Source organism: Sus scrofa, chromosome 15 (genome assembly GCF_054392235.1).
Source record: "Sus scrofa isolate SSC_HxYL_T2T_F1_AM1 chromosome 15, Sscrofa_HxYL_maternal_Yorkshire_Landrace_v2.0, whole genome shotgun sequence".
Lineage (NCBI taxonomy): Eukaryota > Metazoa > Chordata > Mammalia > Artiodactyla > Suidae > Sus > Sus scrofa.
In genome coordinates this window covers 31,009,408-31,029,555 of record NC_139397.1, presented here as the reverse complement: position 1 = coordinate 31,029,555, position 20,148 = coordinate 31,009,408, and the positions used below count along the sequence as shown (strand labels likewise).

At 39.9% G+C, this 20,148-nt stretch overlaps 1 protein-coding gene across 3 annotated transcripts in view; it reads right to left on the bottom strand.

Annotated features, from left to right (window-relative positions):
* The window catches only part of MAP3K19 (mitogen-activated protein kinase kinase kinase 19), a 62,477-nt gene that overhangs the window by 15,526 nt on the left and 26,803 nt on the right, over window positions 1-20,148 (bottom strand). For all 3 annotated transcript variants that reach the window (XM_085001354.1, XM_003483595.5, XM_085001355.1), the window contains exons 7-10: window positions 12,258-12,354; window positions 6,641-6,719; window positions 5,289-5,548; window positions 918-961 (exon numbers count right to left, since the gene is read on the bottom strand). In XM_085001354.1, coding sequence (XP_084857480.1) covers window positions 918-961; window positions 5,289-5,548; window positions 6,641-6,719; window positions 12,258-12,354 — 480 coding nt within the window. The remainder of the gene's footprint in view (window positions 1-917; window positions 962-5,288; window positions 5,549-6,640; window positions 6,720-12,257; window positions 12,355-20,148) is intronic.

Below are 20,148 nucleotides of genomic sequence, written 5' to 3'. Positions count from 1 at the left end.
AAACTTTTTTCTTTCTCTCGTTTTTTTCTTTTTCTTTCTTTCTTTTTTTTTTTTTTTTTGGCCGCAGCCTGATGTGGGATCTCAGACCCCAGTCCAAGAATTTAACCCAGGCCTCAGCAGTGAAAGTGCTAGAATGAAGGTGAAGGACTCCCAGCCACTAAACCACTAGGGAAATCCTAAACTCTTCAAATTCACACTTTTCACAGTAGCCTTTCCCACATGTACACAGACTTGATACCAGATTATACCAGAATATTTATGGGCATAGGTCCTGAGTGGTAACTGAGAGCTATATGTTTAATTTTCATTCTGTTGCCACCTATATGTAAGAAGAAAGGAAAAAGAAAGGAACCTGACACTTCCAGGCATTAGAACTAGGTGGGAGGCAGTGAAATCCCCTAGTTTTATGGATAGCTTTCCTCTGTCTCTCAAACATAGAGACAAGTTCTCCCAGTGCTTAAGGATCTCCCTAGTAGTGGCCATTATTTTTTTTTCTTAAGGCCAATAAGCTCTTTTCAACACTAAGCAGTATCTAAGCATTTTCTCAAAGGCTCATAGGATACAGAAGAGTCAGACAGTTGAGAGCATCTTTCCAAATGCTTGCAAATTAGACAACTAGAAAAATCTTTCTACCAATGGAAAAAGAATCTGTTAATTTCTCAATATGTTAAAAGAAGACACATTAAATGTGTCTAAAAGAGCTACTCACTTCCTTATCTGGACAGCAGGAAATACCTGAGAAAAGTAATATACATGTCAAGATACAACTTTCCCAACTATAAATGACATGAGTTTTTTTTTTTTTCTCCAAGGTATCATTGCTAAAGATTTTGTTTCTGAGTTCTTTGATAGAATTTGTCTCTAACAAGATTCTTTGCTTTTAATTCTTAAGTTAGAAATGCTCAGACTAATCTTACCTCAATTCTTCGGCTGCTATATTTCATATCAGAGGTAGAAAACTCTGTAACAAGAAAAATATCACAATAACCAGATATTCTTAGTAATAGAGTGAACACAGTCAGCCTTAAGCCAAGGGTTTGGGGAATGGAGTGATCTTGATGCTGAGGTCTGAGGAAAAGTTGTTAAAATGAAGTTTTTCCAAGTGTAATCCACATGGAGGTGCATATGGAATGATTGCAGAAAACTACTGCCACTGAAAGGGGTTGTTTTATGGGTAATGTTGCTCTTTTTTTTTTTCCTGTGGTATGCAAAATTTCATGGGCCAGGGCTTGAACCTACGCCACAGCAGTGACAACACTGGATCCTTAACCACTAGCCATCAGGGAACTCTCCATTGTTGCTTTTTATATACATATGTTATATATGTATTTATGTCATAAATATAACATTTGCAGATAGATTTATTTATATTTATATTCCTTCTAGAAACACAAGATCTTTGAATCAGAAGACAGAGCATTTGTCACTCACAGGACACCAGTTCCCTTCACACCAATTCCCCATAGGTTGACACAATAAGAACCATATGTTTACCTGCACAGATAGTAAGGTTGCACCACAGGAGGATACCCAAAAATTATGAGACTCAGAGCTTTGATGGAGTGTTGGTTGTTTGATCTATCTTTTTCTTTCTTTCTTTCTTTTTTTTTTTTTTTTTTGTCTTTTTTGCCATTTCTTGGGCCACTCCTGCAGCATATGGAGGTTCCCAGGCTAGGGATCAAATCGGAGCTGTAGCCACCAGCCTACGCCAGAGCCACAGCAATGAGGGATTCGAGCCGTGTCTACAACCTACACCACAGCTCATGGCAACGCCGGATCGCCAACCCACTGAGCAAGGCCAGGGATAGAATCTGAAACCTCATGTTTCCTAGTCGGATTTGTTAACCACTCCATCACGACGGGAACTCCGAGCTATCTTTTTCTTTTAAGAAAGACCTTTACTGTATCTCCAGGAGAAAGAGGAAATGTGTCTTTGGGGTTTTTTTGGTTTTGTTTTTTTTGTTTTGTTTTGTTGTTGTTGTTGTTGTTTTTTTTTTTTGGTTAGTTTGTTTTTGATTTTTATTTTTTCCCCTAGAAAGTAAGCAAACAGCTCCTGGCAAAATAAGCCTCCATCAGATTTCCCGTGGTGTTGCAGCAGAAACGAATTCGATTAGGAACCATGAGGTTTCGGGTTCGATCCCTGCCCCTGTTCAGTGGGTTAACGATCCGGCATTGCTGTGAGCTGTGGTGTAGGTCACAGACACGGCTCGGATCCCGCGTTGCTGTGGCTCTGGCGTAGGCCAGTGGCTACAGCTCCGATTGGACCCCTAGCCTGGGAACCTCCATATGCCACGGAAGTGGCCCAAAAAAATAGCAAAAAGACAAAAAGACAAAAAAAAAAAAAAAAAAAAAAAAAAAAAGAAGCCTTAAACTTTAAAAAAAAAGAAAGAGAACAAACACTGGACTGGTAAACCCACGTGACTTTTTGAGACAAGATCATAACACCTATGGAGCAGTTCCCATTACAGAATACTGACCAAACCCAGTTTGTTCTTGTCTGTATGTGCTATTTTAGCAACATCTTCAAGATTCCCTGTGATCTGGCTAGGAGTAAAGAATATTTCCACGGTGTCCAATCTCTCCATCCATCCTTCCTCCTGTTTGTACCTGCACCACCTGCCCCTCCTTTTCTCTAAACTCACTTACACTATAAGACTAAATATTTTGGAGTTCCCGTCGTGGCGCAGTGGTTAACGAATCCGACTAGGAACCATGAGGTTGCGGGTTCGGTCCCTGCCCTTGCTCAGTGGGTTAACGATCTGGCGTTGCCGTGAGCTGTGGTGTAGGTTGCAGACGCGGCTCGGATCCCGCGTTGCTGTGGCTCTGGCGTAGGCCGGTGGCTACAGCTCCGATTCGACCCCTAGCCTGGGAACCTCCATATGCCGCGGGAGCAGCCCAAGAAATAGCAACAACAACAACAACAAAAGACAAAAAGACAAAAGACAAAAAAAAAAAAAAAAAAAAAAAAAAAAGACTAAATATTTTTACCATTTTTTTCCCTCATAACTAAAGTGGGATTGAGGTATGAGCTCTGAACACCCATGGCACGGAGCTTAAGCAGCTGGCTTCAGAGAAGGGGATCCAGGTTTGAACCCTGCCTCTGTAACTCACTAGCCACGTGCTCTGGGTGTGCCTGCAAACTTCTTAGGTCCCAGTTTCCTCATTTCTAAAACAAGTATGCTGCTACATCAGTAGATATTTGTATCTTGTAGTAATAGGCACTCAGTTATTGCCATACGATGTTATTAATTTAATGTGGGTGTGCGGGGGGGGGCATATCTACTGCATGTAGAAGTTCCCTGGCCAGGGATCGAACCTATGCCACAGCAGTGACCTGAGCCACTGCGGTGATATCATCGGACCCCAACCCACTGCACCACAAGAGAACTCTTCAATGTACATCTTAAAATAGTTATGTGTCAGATCTGTTGCTAGGTTCTCAAAGGTGCAATGACTTTTGCCTTCGTAATCTGGTGAAGACTAGCATATTAAAAGATTGTGACAATTCAGCATGACGAGTGTTATGTTACCGACAAGGTCAGGATCCTAGGGGAGTCCAAAGGCATGGTGAGTCAGTCAGTCTTGGGGACGTTCAGGAAGACTTCCTGGAGGAAGGGATATCTAAGGGGAGACCCCTAGGATAGCCTAATGTTCTGGCAGAAGAAAACAGTATGTGCAAATATTCATATATTTGCTCTGGGAATGGGAGACATTTGAAGATACTGATGTTCATCCTCTGCAGAGGAAGAGGGTAAGTTGGGAGGCTGCCGAGAAGCTGCTGAGAGTTGAAAGTGAACCTGTAGATTCCAAGGCTGGGTCTACATCACAGTCTAGCCCTGATGTGAACACCTTTACACACAGCCTGTCAAAACGCAGCTTCAACCTCATGTGAACTGAAATCAGCACACACAAAAGAACATATATTCTATGATTTCACTTATATGAGGAACCTAGAGTAATCAAGTTCATAGAGGCAGAAAAGAAGAGTGGCTACCACCAGGGGCTGCAGGAGGAAGGAGAAAGGAGAGTTCAAGCTGAATGGGTAAGAGAGCTTCAGCTTTGCAAGATGAAAAAGATCTGGGGATGGATAGTGGCAATTGTTGCACAACTGTGCAAATGTGTTTAATGCCACTAAACCATATACTTCAAAACAGCAAATTTAGGAGTTCTCTTGTGGCACAGTGGGTTGCCACTGCACAGTGGGTTGTCACCCAGCACTGCTACTGCAGTGGCATGAGTTGCTGCTGCAGCTCAGGTTTGGTCCCTGGCCCAGGAAGTTCCACATGCCACAGGCATGCCAAAAAGACCAAACCAAACCAAAATCAAAACAAAACAAAACAGGGAGGTTTAATGTTATATCCATTTTACCCAACAAATTTAAATTTTTTAATTTTTAAAGAAATACTGCTGCATTCAAATTTCATTTAAGCTCTACCCTTTCACCCAAATCCTATAATAATAAGAATCCTGTTTTTCCCTTTGTTTGCTGAGATGCTTCATGTTTCCTCTCCCATGCATTGTCCATCACTGCAATAAGCCAATAAGTGCAAGTTTTTGGACTATAGGTTTGTTCCTGATGGTTTAAGCCAGTTGGTTTAGGACAGTGGTCCTATTCAGGGACAGTGAGGGCCTTCGTTAGGAACAGTGCAGGCCTTCAGTTAGTCACAATTCAAGGCCTTAGTTATTCGCAGTGCATGGTCTTAGAGTTCCCACTGTGGTTCAGTGGGTTAAGAACCCAACATAGTATCCATGAAGATGCAGGTTCAAAGATTGCAATGTCCTAAGGGGAAATACTGTCATCAGTTCTGCTAACTGGTAAATAAGTCTTGGGCCAGATAGAATGGCTAAATCCAATCTTGGAGGAAAGCATCCTCAGTGCAGGCCCCCCAATTCCCACAGATAATGATCAACCAAATAGGAATTCACTGTAAAGATTTTCAGATGCTCCAGAAAAAGGTAAATATTTATTGACTAAGAATAAAGGAATCACTATGTAATTAAATGAACTCAGGAGTTCCTGTTATGGCTCAGCAGGAATGAATCCGACTCGTATCCTTGAGGATTCGGGTTTGATCCCTGGCCTTGCTCAGTGGGTTAGGGATCTGGTGTTGCCATGAGCTGTGGTGTGGGCTGAAGATGAGGCTCGGATCCTGTGTTGCTGTGGCTGTGGTATAAGCCAGAGGCTGCTACTCTGATTTGACCCCTAGCCTGGGAACTTCCATGTGCCTCGGGCACAGCCCCTCCTCTCCCCCCCGCCCCGCCCCGCCAAAGGGAATAAATGAGCTCACCTTCGGATTTTCTCTGCTGCCCCTTTAGGAAGTGAGGAACGTCTTCTCTGGCTACAGACTTAGAGATGTTCGGTTCTAAGCAAGGTCTCGGCAACAAAAAGCCCACGTTCACATTGCAGAGCTCTTTGGAATGTTCCTCTCCCTTCAGAGGGAAAGGCTGTGTGGCCACCGTCTTTGTCCTGGAGCCCCCCATCTCAATTTCATTTGGAAGTGAACCAGAATGTGCTGGTACCCACTCCTGCTGCACCGAGGTTATCTGACTGAAAGAGGAAGGAAATGGTTTGATTTAAAAGTCATTTCTGGAGTTCCCGTCGTGGCGCAGTGGTTAACGAATCCGACTAGGAACCATGAGGTTGCGGGTTCGGTCCCTGTCCTGGCTCAGTGGGTTAGGGATCCGGTGTTGCCATGAGCTGTGGTGTAAGATCTGGCATTGCCGTGGCTATGATGCAGACCGGCAGCTGTAGCTCTGATTGGACCCCTAGCATCTTCTGTGTCTCCAGTTCTCAGCCCAGCCTGACGTCACTAGAAAGTTTGGAAGACTATTTCCAAATGGTGCTGCTGGGTGGAATGACCATATTTCTAAAAAAGCACGACCTCCCCACCCTCTGACTTGCTCTCCACCTCATCTACCCTCTGCCCCTCACACTTCAGTTTTCCCCGTCCCCATCTCCTCAAGCAGAGAAACCAGAAGGGTAAAGGGCAGACATAGGGGATGGACTTTTTAACTTCTCCAAAGGCACTGACTTGCCCGGTGTTTCTTAAACTATCTTTGGTGAAGAATCAGTTTTAAAATTGCCATTCCATTGTGGGCTCAAACTTCTACAAAATGTAATCAAAGCGAAAGACTATAAAAATGAAATGAACATCAAAAACATGAAAAAAGCCCCATTTTTTCCACCATCAGCTCAATGTGCATAAAATTACTTGGTCAAATTTCTATATAGCTTTTTAAACATTTAAATTTCCAAGTTCTATGACTTCATCATGGACTGGTAACAGAAGGACCACAGAATTCCATTTTGAGTAACACTGCTGCAGGGTCAGGTAACTATGGCCCTTGGCCCAAATCCAGCCTGAGTTCATTTTGGTAGTTTGATTGGATCACATCCATACCCATTTGTTCACATATAGTCTATGGTGCATTCAGGCTACAACTGCAGAGCTGAGTCATTGCAATGGAGACCATATGGCCCACAGAACCTAAAATATTTATGTGGCTCTTGCCACAATAATATTTGTAATAAACCTTGCTTTCAAGTGCTTGGTTGGGGGGGTTAAAAGACTAAAAATATAGGTTACCACACATGCATGTACTATATTTTCAATCTAACCTTTCAAAGGGTATTCCTTACTTGTTTTCTTGTAATTCTTCTTGGCTCATTTCTTGGGGATGATTGACATCTCTTGGAAATGTAACGATAATCTCAACACCTATAAAAACACATGACAGTAGGAGGAAGAAGAAAGTAATGAATTCCAGGGGTAAACCGGGGATGGAATATTTAACTTTTGGTCATTTGGCTCATGTGTTCTTAATAATTACAAAATGAACACTAACCAGGGACTGAGGCTTAGCCATCTTTGTATCTTTTCATCTCCCAAATAAATGTTTGCTTATAGAGCAAAAAAAAAAATGCATAACAAAACTTTCCAGAAGTAAAATAATTTTATGATGAGTGGTCTTTCCTCCCTCGATGGAGAAAACAAGGCCTCCTTCTGCAAAGTGTAACTGATCTCACCTACCTCACAGGACTGCTGTGAGAATTAAATGAGATCATTTATGTTGCCCCAAGGGAACTTGCTCATATTTGTCATTTCATCATCTCCTGATTCCAGGGAATGACTCCCAGTATAACCCTTAAGACAGAAAGTTCAACTTAGAGAATGGATGCTTGCTTACAATTGAACACATTAAAAAATTTATAGCAAAAACTAGTGTCAGCCCAAATACCCTCAATTGCCTTTCTTGTAAGGTTTTTTCATATATTCAGCTTTTTCATTCAACAAGCTTTTATTAAGTATAGGCCAAGTGCAACTCTTTGTACTAAAGATATAGAAACAAAGGTGAAGTTGTGGCCTTAGCAGGGACTATAAATAAGAAAGCAAAGGGAGTTCCCTTGCAGTGCAGTGGGTTAAGAACCTGACATTATCACAGCAGAGCCTGGGTTGTTGCTGTGGTGTGGGTTCAATCTGTTACCCAGGAACTTCCACACGTTGCAGACATGCAAAAAAAAAAAAGGCACAGCCAGATAAGCATTGTGATAGAAATGTACAAAAGGTGTGAGGGAACACTGAGGTGTATCCTTCCAAAAGGACAAAGAGCCTGTCCTAGTGTTCAGTCCTATCTCTGTATGTGTCAGAGCCATTCATTCAGTCTGACAATGCTGGAAGAACCATGGTTTTAATCAGCTCCACTGATTGAACACTAGGGAAGAAGCAGGGTGTGAATCAGATGGATCTGAGTCTCCTTCCTTCCTCTGCCACTTTCTGGGGTGAACTTGGGAAAGTACTTAATAGCTGTCATTGTCAGCATCATCTCAATTACGGCTTTTATTATTTTTAAAGCACTTGGGATATTTTTTCAAATATTTAGGAACCACCATATTGAAAGCATTTATATTGTTTAATTGTTCTGCCTATGTTATTTATGAGAGTTGTGCTTTTTTTTTTTTTTTCAAAAAAGTGAACATTTCCAAAAGGAAAAGGATCGTTTGCAATCTCTAAAAATGAAGTTTCCTTGGAAACTTTTAAAAAACTTTTCAAATATACCATCAATATACTATTTAGCACAAAATGAGAGGCTTGGGATTACAGAACCAGAGGAATTTAGAGGTCTTCTGATCCAAAACCTTCATTTTAGAGATGAAGAAACTGACAGCCATGAGATTATATGACATGCTCAGGGCCACTTTTATAGTGAAAGGAAGATGGATGTCTTTTATATCATTCCTGCAGTCATCTTTGAGGGCAAACATCTAGCTGACATGTTAGAGTAAGGAAAACATACACCATACATTCCTAATAACTAAACTGTCAGTGAAAGTGATGTTCCAGTAAAGATAAGGTAGTTTGTATCTGTGGTGGATGTTAGAAAACGGGGTAGTGTATTCATGTGAACACGTTCTTAAGAATAACTGTACTTTTTACAATTATTAAGGACTAATAAACTTGGAATGTTTTAAAGCAAATTGACTGTGCTCAAAATCCGTTAACTGGTTGATTTCTTTTTTTAAAACCAAGGAACAAAGATGTTGGAGTTCTTCGGTGATGCAGCGGATTAAGGATCTGGTGTTGTCATTGCTGTGGCACAGGTTCAGTCCCTGGCCCAGGAACTTCCATGTGCCATGGGTGAAGCAAAATAAATAAATAAATAAATAAATAAAACATTTTGACCCTGGAATCGTTTCCTGTCTTGGATACTGTGAGTATTCAGGGGAGCCTCTGACCCTACTCAGTAGTCCAGGAAAAGAGAATACACTGTCACAAGTAAAAGTAAAATAGATGCTCCTAACCAAGTGCATCTTTCCAGTAAGAAGATATAAATTAATCCCACCAGAAACTGTTAGAGTGGAGAGAAACTAAAAGGCAATATTTAAACAGAGCCAGAAACATAATTTCCTTGCAAAAGAGGTGCAAATGACGTTCATACAAGTGAGAATACAATGATTAATTGGTTAATGTGTTAAATTATTAAAATGAAAAGTTAAAATTGGCCCAGCCTTTTCAGAGTATTCAATGAACAAAAATTATTTTCTCCAAAAATGTCTCGCTTTCCTGTGCTTTCGACTAGTTCTGTTTAAATTGATGGGTATCAAGGTTTAAAATATTTTGATAAACTCTCCATGTTTTGATAGCCACCCAATTTATGAATTTCAACAGGATTTTTAAAAACTACATTTCCAGGGGAGCTCCCATCGTGGCGCAGCGGAAACTAATCTAACTAGGAACCATGAGGTTGCAGGTTTGATCCCTGGCCTCGCTCATTGGGTTAAAGATCTGGTGTTGCTGTAGCTGTGGTGTAGGCTGGTGACTGTAGCTCTGATTAGACCCCTAGCCTGGGAACCTCCATGTGCCATGGGTGCAGACCTTCAAAGCAAAAAACAAAAACAAACACAAAAAACTACATTTCCAGACCTTTTTTGCCACTAGAGTTCAGAAAGCTAACTTGAGAGGTGGATTCACATGAGTTACATGGAAAAAGATAAGGTGAGGTACCCTTTTGCTGATGTGATTGTCAGCAGAGGAGAGAGGTTCTAAGGTTGACGTGGGAGCCGCTCCCAGTTGCGGCTGAGGCAGCATGGTCTGGGGGGTCAGTAGCCCATTTTTTGATGTAGTTCTAAGAATTCTTTCTGAAGAATGACCGGGTCACTTCGCTATACAGCAAAAATGGACAGAACCTTGTAAATCAACTCTAATAAAAATTTTAAAATATATATATTTATATTTTTTTAAAGTATTATTTCTGGCAGTCCAACAAGGGACTGTTCTTCTCCTTTGATGGTCTATGAACTTTCCAGTATCTTTTAAGGCTTGCTTCCTTTTTAACCCAAGTAGATTCTTTCATCTGCACTTAAGAATCCTGATGGATTAAAAAATTTTTAAGTCCAGCAATTTCAGGAAACAAATTCTTATTCACTCATGAAAAGAATAATTTTACACACTCAATTTCCAGTCTATAAGGTTTGCGTCTGATATGTTCCAGGAAAATAGCTAAGTAATTCAAGAAGATTTTTATACTAAGGAAAAGGATGACAGATTTGGTGGTGGTGTTGGTGGTGGGGTCTGTAAATTGTTTTTTTGTTTGTTTATTTTTTTTGCCTTGCCAGGGTATGCAGAAGTTCCTGGGTCAGGGATCTACTGATCTGAGCCAGAGCAATGCAACATCAGATCCTTAACTGCTAGGCCACTAGGGAACTCCTGTAAATTGTATTTTGTAAATTACCATCTGGAAAAGCCCATAAGAAAGGAAATGGGTGCTTCAGGACTACTTAGTTGTTAAAGACCAGGGGAGTGATTCAAACATTATAGAGTTTATACACATTTTAGTTAGTGATGCTCCCTTTTTTTTGGTCACGCATGCCACATGTGGAGGTTCCTAGGCCAGGGATCCCGCACCATAGCGGCAACCCTGGCTGCTGCTGTTACAACATCAGATCATTAACTCACTGCGCCACGAGGGAAATCGGTGATGCTCCCTTTTAAAAAGAGTAACACAATGGACAAACAGATAGAAACCAAACCATTAAATGTGAATATCTACAACAAAATAGTCACATAGAATAGGAATAGAGTCCTCATAAAATGTGCCAGTGCTTAGACATTAGCAACCTGGAGTATGATAGAAATATGTAAATGGGATTTAAACAGATGTATCGTTATTTATTATGAATACAATGCACAGTAATGCCCCAAACATATTTATTTCAGACTTTGTGACTTAAAAGTAACTAGCTCTACTGAATACTCTTATCAACTATGAGAATAAAATTTAGAAACATAACTGCTTCTTTCAAATGTGTAAACCTAAGTTATGAAAGCTTCAAACTTCAAGAGCTTAGTGGAGACACTGCATAATTGTGATGGTTCCTATATGAAAACCTCAAATATTACAAATCGATTTTTAAAGACTTATAAACACCTCAGAGTGCAAGTCTTCTCCAAATGGGGCAGAATAAACACATTATCTCAACCCCTTAGAAGGTGACTGGGACCTTACAATTCGGCTTCTGAGAACTCAGCTTTGAAGCCTCAAAGCCAAAGGCAAATCTCAAGGACTATTGGAAGGAGATGGGGACTTGTTTATTTTAAGTAGGTCTTTCAGGGTCCATGATGTTAATGATTTCAAATGTTGTTAAATTATTCTCCGTGCTCAGCCAGGGCAAAGACAAGACAGGAGGCTTCCCACGAGGGGGCAGCATCGCATAAGAGGCGGAAGGAGATGGGAGATGGTGGCAAGGATACGGGGCAGCGTTCAGCCTGGTTGACGGAGATGAGAAAAAAAGACCGGCAATAAGGAAGCGTCCCTGGAATATTAGGCATGGAAATGGGAAAATTGCCAGAGAGGGATTGGAGCAGTTCAAATAAACATTTAATTTAAGAAGTTTATAGGCGGAGTTCCCGTCGTGGCGCAGTGGTTAACGAATCCGACTAGGAACCATGAGGTTGCAGGTTCGGTCCCTGCCCTTGCTCAGTGGGTTAAGGATTCGGCGTTGCCCTGAGCTGTGGTGTAGGTTGCAGACGCGGCTCGGATCCCGCGTTGCTGTGGCTCTGGTGTAGGCCGGTGGCTACAGCTCCGATTAGACCCCTAGCCTGGGAACCTCCATATGCCGCGGGAGCGGCCCAAAGAAATAACAACAAAAAAAAGAAGTTTATAGGCGAAGATATGGGCAAGTATGATGGCTACGGTGACTTTTCTGCAGTGAAAATCTGCAGATACTTTATGGTTTGTTCAATCCAAGAGTGCTTATGTGTCGGACAGGATGACATTTAGGATGGCTGTTTCTCTGGAAAATTCCAAACTTATGGCTTCCTGGAATACAAGACTGAGACTTGGGACTTTAGTTCTTCGTTCAGTCCCCCTGATTCTCCCTCAAGGGAAAAGCTCTGGGATAACAGCTGATGGAGAAATGATTGGTCCTGGAAGAGAACAGATCCTTGGAGCTGATGGAAGGTTCTGAGAGGAAAGAAATGAGGGAAAAGAATTTATCAGACAAAAAGGGAGAGGAGAACAGCAGGTTGAGAGGGAGTGAGGTAGAAAGAAGAGGATAGATAGAAGAGGGGACACCCATTTTGGCTGGGCAAGTGGCCAAGACAGATTGGACTAAAGGATAGGATCATGAGTGGTTTTTCTTTTCCTTTGTGCTCCTCTGCAATTTCAACATTCTGCACTGAGCATTACTGAAATTAGGGGGGAAAACCCAGGTGATCAATGTCATCTGTGTAAACTTATCAAGGACAAAATATGGATACCTTCCGTCCTGGGTGGCCAGTCTTGTCTTTCACCACTTGGCTTTCCTTCTTCACCAGTCCATATGGAATGACTGCAGTCATCATCTTGGTCAAACTCCTAAAATATCATAAAATAGGAACTCAGCTGTTCAATGTGGTACTTGGTTGGCAGAGTGAATGTGGATTCTTTTTTCTAGGCTACAGTTTCACACTGTGGATTCATTTTAAATTGGATAAAGCATTTAGAACTAAAACAATGGGAAAGTATTCGCCTCCAGAGCAGTAGGCTCGGACAGACATGAACATGATTAATTGCATAATCAAAAATGAAGATCAAAGCTGAAATCACATAGACACATAGAAATTCAATATTTTATACTTTATCATGTCCGCACCCAGGCTGTTAAGCTGCCACAAATTCCATCTGGGTGGGTAACTGGAAAGAATCCTTTGGCCACAGTCAGTTAACAACCCCAAAGGAAACACAATCTTTGCCATAATGCCTGCCTGGGGCATCATTACAAATGGTGAGGGTGGAAATCCCTGCCCCATATGGAAGCTGCAGATAGAAACTTAGACTGAAAGGAGGCAGCAAAGCTGATTAAAGTTTTCACTATGACAGCTGCCTGATCTAATCATGGCAATGCAACCTCTCAAACTTCTCTTTTACCCTCTAGAAAATAATTGCTATGCTGAAAAACATGATTGAAAAACCACTTGATTTCTAAAAAGTACACCTAACTCTAAAGAAGCAAGGTTTTCTTATTAGAATTCATTGTTGTTGATAGATTTCTTCATTAGAAGTTATTGCTGGTGATTTTGCCTTTTAAATGGCTAGAGCAATGATAGATGCAAATAGTAGTTAAAATATCCTGTTACTCCCAATGTTATAATTAGCTCTCTGGTCTCTATGATCAGGGCAAACCACCTATTTAAGGAGACCATTGGATAAAAGTCTTTGTCCTAAATGCAGATACCTGTCAGGCAAGGTCAAAAACCTTGGCAAGCCTTTGGCATAAAACATCTAATATTTCATTCACTAATTCCCAAGAGAGCTTGGGAATCTTTTCTTTCTGTTTTGTTCATTTTAATTATCACAGGGGGAAAAAAGCCCTCCATTTATACTTCCATTAAAATATTTTACGTATTCAATCATAACTTAGTTATCATACTTGAATGCAGCAGTATATGCTTTTTAGAGCATTTTCCCCCTCCCAGCAAAGGTTAGGGGCCCTCTCTCAGACCATCCTTGTTGTCAGTGGTAGATGGGATACCTGGTGTGTTCACCTTCATCCTAGACTGTTAATTTCACTGCTTAGCCTGTGCATTTCAAAATTCTCAACTATCTGGAAATTCTTCTCCCTCCTGTCTAATTACAAACATAGAGTGAAGGTTGCTATTTTCAGAATGACCAACCTACAAAAAAAAAGTATTTCTTAAAAAGCAGGAGAAAAAAAATCACCTGCAATCCTATCAATAAAAAGCAAACACTGGTTAACATAGAAATGATGTTTCTCTTTGTCTTTTCCTAAGTGTTTAAATATATAGTTGCATCGCATCATTTTGTATCTGGCTTTTTCACTTAAGAAAAATATAAACTACATAGCAATTTACTATGCAAACATTTTTTTTTAAGGGCTGCACCCTTGGTATATGGAAGTTCCCAGGCTAGGGGGTTGAATTGGAGCTGCAGTTGCCAGCCTACACCACAGCTCACAGCAATGCCAGATCCTTAACCCAGTGAGCAGGGCCAGGAATGGAACCCTTATCCTCATGGATACTAGCTGGGTTTGTTACTGCTGAGTTGCAATAGGAACTCCAGTAAGCATCATTTTAATAGCCTTTTGTCAGAAGAGCATAACAATGTTAATAAGCCCCATAAGTCTTTCAATATAAGCCCTATCATGCATACTAGGTAGTTTAAAATTCTCCATTGTTACACATAGTATTGTGAACATCTTTACAAGTAATGCCCAAATTTTGCTTTTTTTTTTTTTTTTTTTTTTTGCTTTTTGCTTTTTGCTTTTTATGGCTGCACCTGTAGCATATGGAAGATTCCAGGCTAGGGGTCGAATCAGAGTTGTAGCCACTGGCCTACACCACAGCAACATGAGATCCAAGCCACAGCTCATGACAATGCTGGTTCCCTGACCCACTGAGGGAGGCCAAGGATCAAACCTGCATCTTCATGGATACTAGATGGATTTTGTTTCCTCTGAGCCACAATGGGCGCTGCCTGCATTATTTCTTTAAAGTAGATTCTTGGATATGGAATTATTGATCTGAGTATAGAATTTTTTTTTACATACATTGCTTTAAAAGTAAAGTTTACACTTACTGTCCCCCAGCAGTGCATGAATATGTTTCACTGTATCTTCTCCCTTATCAATGATCATCACTTCTCATTTTTAGTAATGTGATATATGGTCATCTTAATTGTTGTTTAATGTGCATGCTTTGACTAGTAGAAAAACTGGAGATATTTCAGATGTTTAACAACCATTGAATTTTTCTATTTAGCGTATATAGTTTTTGTTCAGTTCCTTAGTCGAGAACACTCTGTGATGTGCCAACATATAGACCATTTCATATAATTTCATATAATTACAGTGATTCAACGAAGTTTTTATGCTAATCTTTGGAAAATAGCAGCCTTCATACAGAAGTGTTTTTTTGTTTGTTTGTTTGTTTTGGTTTTTGTCTTTTGTCTTTTTCTAGGGCTGCTCCCACAGCCTATGGAGGTTCCTAGGCTAGGGGGTCCAATCTGAACTACGGCTGCTGGCCTACACCAGAGCCACAGCAACGCCAGATCTGAGCCACATCTGTGACCTACACCACAGCTCACGGCAATGCTGGATCCTTAACCCACTGAGCAAGGCCAGGGATCAAACCCGCAACCTTATGGTTCCTAGTGGGATTCATTTCCGCTCTGCCATGACGGGAACTCCCAGAAGTGGTAAGTATACAACTGGTTCTCATTTCAGGTTTCTGTGTTGACTAATGAGTTGTGGTCGGTCTCAACTGCTCAGATCACTCATTAATTGGTCCTTTAGGCAAAGTAAGAAGAGAGAGAGTGTGGGTACACCTACCTACAAAACCTGTAACGAAGACCAGCACTTAAAAATACAGGGCCAGACACTGTTCTATGCACCTTATACATATTAACTAACTTAATGTTCACAATAACTCTAAAAGTAAGAACTATAATCCTCTTTTTATACATGAGGCTCAGAGAAATTAAGTAAATTACCCAAGGTCACATAGTTAGCCTATGGTAGAGCCAGGATCCTCACCCAGACTCTGAAGTCTGGTTCCAAAGCTCTTAACCACTCTGCTTTCTTGTTACCATGAAAAAAAAAATGTTTTTTAAGGTTAACGTACTTTTTATTTAAAATAATTACATCAGAGTTTTTCTTGTGGTGCAGCAGGCAATGTCACTGTAGTAGTTCAGGTCACTGCTCTTATTTGGGTTTGATCCCTGGCCCAGGAACTTCCACATGTGGGTGAGGCAAAAAAATAATAATAATAAATGATTGCATCCTATAAATGCTGTTCTGTAAATTATATTTGGATCCCAACAATTTATGGTTTTCATTTTCCTATGTGAATATTTTTTTTTTAACAACACCAAGTTGAGAGATGCCTAGCATTCCATCACACAGAGATTCTGTTTTTTATTTATCCAATTCCATAGAGTTGGAAATTTTCAAATTAAATTTTATTTTATATTGAAGTATAGTTGATTTACAATGTTGTGTTAGTTTCAGCTGTAGAGCAAAGCGATTCAGTTATAATATACATACATCTACTCTTTTTTTTTTTTTTTTGTCTGCACCCCTGGCATGTGGAGGTTCCTGCTGCTGTGCCACAGCAGTGACCTGAGCTGCTGTAGTGACAATGCCAGATCCTTAAGCCACAGCACCACGAGAGAACTCCCATACATCTATTCTTTTACTGTGAAAAATTTGAAACAGAGAGTCTCAACAAGAACCAAAAAGAAAAGAATCAGTAACTTCATAACATTGAGCAAAAACAATAGAAAGGATACTCAAACTTAATTTGTAGGTTTTGCACAGGAAAACATAAAATGTGTGATGCCTACAAGCTCCTGACAAAAATTTCTTCCATAGAATAAACTGAAAAACCATAAGCATCACAAACAAAAAGGAGGAAGGAAATAATATGTACTTCAAATGTTATCATGGAAATTATGACTATAAGAGAAACAGCTCAGAATTTTCTAAGATCTTTTAGAAGCCTAAATATGAATAATTCTAAGGCGTGTTTGGATGCCACAAGAAGGAACATTGAAATAATGACAGTTGCCAGTAAATGAAAGCAAATGTTAGAATAGCACATCCCAAACCTAAATGGAGTTCATAAACCATTGACAGTGATGCGGGAGGTGACAGTAAGCTAGTTGGAGAGCACAACATTCTAATCTGCAGGCAACAGAATGCCAAACACAGAGAAAAGAGGCATAGAAATCAAACATAATTAAATTTGGAAAGAAGATTCTCCTTAGATGAAAAAAGATTGGGAGAAGATATAAAAGAGCCTCTCAGGAAGCAGTCCTACAGTCCAGGCAGCTGCTTATATTTGTAAACTATAAAAACCTATTGCAGACAACTGAAAAGAAAAGCGAGCTTTCAGACAAAAGCAAGAGTGAAGGATGACCTTGGGTTGTGTAATTTAAACCCTAGAGAAAACACTTGGGAAGAGGAGGCAAGTTCAAAAATGAAGAAGTCTTTTTCTCCCTCAGAAATGAGTTCAAAGTTATTTCAACTGTAATAAGAAAAATATAGGGTGGAATTCAAAAAAATGTCTTAAAGTGGCATAAAAAATGTACTAATATGAAGGGATTTTTAGTCTTTTTTTTAAGATAGAAAAGTCTTAACTATATTATACACAAAAAGAGAAAAGTGAATGTGTTTTTGTTTGTCAATTCCTGATTCATAATCTTCATTTTAAATATTGGTCTTTAGGTATTTTATTCCAATTACTCTGTAATATTAGTTACCCAAATCAATTCAGCCTTCAAGATTGTAGCAAAACCACTACACTGCAGGGTTTCTCACTGCTATTGACATTTGGGGCTGGAAAATTCTTTGCTGTGTGGATAGGGCTGTTCTGGGCACTGTGGGTGTTTAGCATCATCCCTGGCCTCTGCCCAATGGATGCCAGTAGCACTTCCTCCCCAGTTGTGACACCAAAATATATGTAAGCATTGCCAAATGCCCTCTGAGGGAGAAATCACCCCCCTTTGACAACCAGCCACTGTACTAAAGCAACTCTGGTAAGCAGGCTAACCTGTTTAGAAAAGTCATAAATGCACAAGGGTAAAATATTCAAACAGTATTAAAAAAATAAACGTTTCCATTCTATCGCATCCCAGCCATCACCCCAGAAGAGTCATGATTTAATCATTTCTGTATTTTAATTTTAATTAATTTTGATTTCCATCAAACTTAAACATTTTTTTAAATTCAAGTTAGGGTTAAAAAAATTGGGGAGCTCCTGTTGTGGCTCAGTGGGTTAAGAACCCAGCATAGTGTCCCTGAAGATAAGGGTTTGATCCCTGGCCTCACTCAGTGTTTTAAGGATCCTGCATGGCCGAAAGCTGCAGCGAAGGTGGCACGTGCAGCTCAGATCCAGTATTGTCGAAGCTGTGGAATAGGCCTGCAGCTGCAGCTCTGATTCAACCCCTAGCCCAGGACCTTCCATATGCCACAGATGTGGCCATAGAAAGAAAAAAGGAAAGAAAGAAAGAAAGAAAAAACAAACAAAAATCAGTGGGATGGACTAGGAGTTTGGGATTTGTAGATGCAAATGGATGAGCAATGAGGTCCTACAGTACAGCACAGGGAACCATATCAGTATCTTGGGATAGACCATGATGGAAGGTAATATAAGAAAGGGAATATATATATATATATATATATGTATATGACTGGGTGACTTTGATGTACAGCAGAAATTGGCTCAATATTGTAAATCAACTATACTTTAATTAAAAATCTTTAAAAACATACCTTATAACAAGAAGGTCATCAATTTCTTTCCCCACTCTTTCCCCCATAGTTAGCCCATTCCAGCCTCTTAACTGTTGCTTTTGGTATTTTTTCCCCCTGTCTCTAGGTAATATGTTTATCCTGCTACCTCTTGAGTCATTAAAGTGATAGATTATCAGTTGGCTTCTTATTATTATGGTTGCCAATTTAATATTCTTAAACACTTCCCCCACCCTCTTAGTAAATTCACCCTCTTTTTCTTGTTAAATCAACAGGAAAATTTCAAATTACGGTTATTTAAGTATTGTACTATACAATACAATGTGTTGCAGTAGAGCAATAGTAGTGTGTTATGATTATAATTTCTTTTTTTAAAATAACTATTGGAATATAGTTTACTTATAATGTTGTATTAATTTCATGTGTACAGCAAAATGAATCAGTTATACATATACATATATCCATTCCTTTTTCCCATGTAGGTTATTGCAGAATATTGAGTAGAGTTCCCTGTGCTATACCATAGATCCTTATTAGCTATCTATTTTATATATTGTAATGTGTGTATGTTTCTTGTTTGTTTGTTTGCTTGCTTGCTTACTTTTTAGGAACTTCTGGCACATGGGGGTTCCCAGACTGGGATCGAATTGGAGTTGCAGCTGCCAGCCTATACCACAGGCACAGCAATGCCAGATACGAGCTGCATTTGTGACTTAAGTAATGTGTATGTGTTAATACCATCTCCCTAATTTATCCCCTCCCCACGCTTGGTTTCCCCTTGGGTAACCATAAATTTGGTTTCAAATGCTGTGCATTTGTTTCTGTTTTATAAATAAGTTATACAGTCTTTCTTGCATAACTTCTTTTTTAGCACAAACCCCAAACCTTGTTTTTATTTCATTTACAAATTTATTTGATATTTCATTCATTTTCTTACTATTAAAAACTTAAATCTTTCCCACCTCCAGTGGTTTCTCCACTTGGTTAGATATACATGATAATAAATCAGTTCCACTTTCTTCCTGGAAATTTCCATTACCCTGCTATCCCTCACTCCTTCCAATGGTCAGAGCTTTTTGTTCTCTAGATACATGGCTGAAGCCCCAGGACTTGGCTTCTCCTTTATTCCAAGGATTACGTCCTCTCTTATGTTAGGTTCCAGATGCCATGAATCATGGATCCAATTTTTCCTCTATTTTTATCTACTCCCTTAATTTAATAGAGCACAGGGTAGATTCACTAAAAGATATATGAAATGCAAAATGTTTGAACATTCGTGTGTCTGAAAAATGTCTTTTTTCAACTGTAATATTTGATTTATAGCTTGTCTGGGATATAAAATCCTAGGTTGAAAAACATGCTCCTTTTTTTTTGTCTTTTTGCCATTTTCTTGGACTGCTCCCATGGCATATGCAGGTTCCCAGGCTAGGGGTCCAATTGAAGCTGTAGCCACTGGCCTACACCAGAGCCATAGCAACACTGGATCCAAGCCGCGTCTGTGACCTACACCACAGCTCATGGCAACGATGGATCCTTAACCCACTGAGCAAGGCCAGGGATCAAACCTGCAACCTCATGGTTCCTAGTCAGATTCGTTAACCACCGCGCCACGACGGGAACTCCCAAAAAACATGTTCTTTTCTCAGATACTTAAAGGCATATCTCTTCCCTTTTCTTTACCTTTAAGTATAGCGCAAATTCAGAAAAATGCACGTAAGTATATTGATTCATGAATTTTTACAAACTGAACACACTTGTATATTCAGGGCCCAGATCAAGTAAAAGACTTCTTAGACATAACATAAAAATTAAGACCCATATATGAAAAAATTAAAAACTTCTGTTTAAAAGAAGAACTATTAAAAGGTGAAAAAAACAAAATTTTTTCATTGACTAGCAGA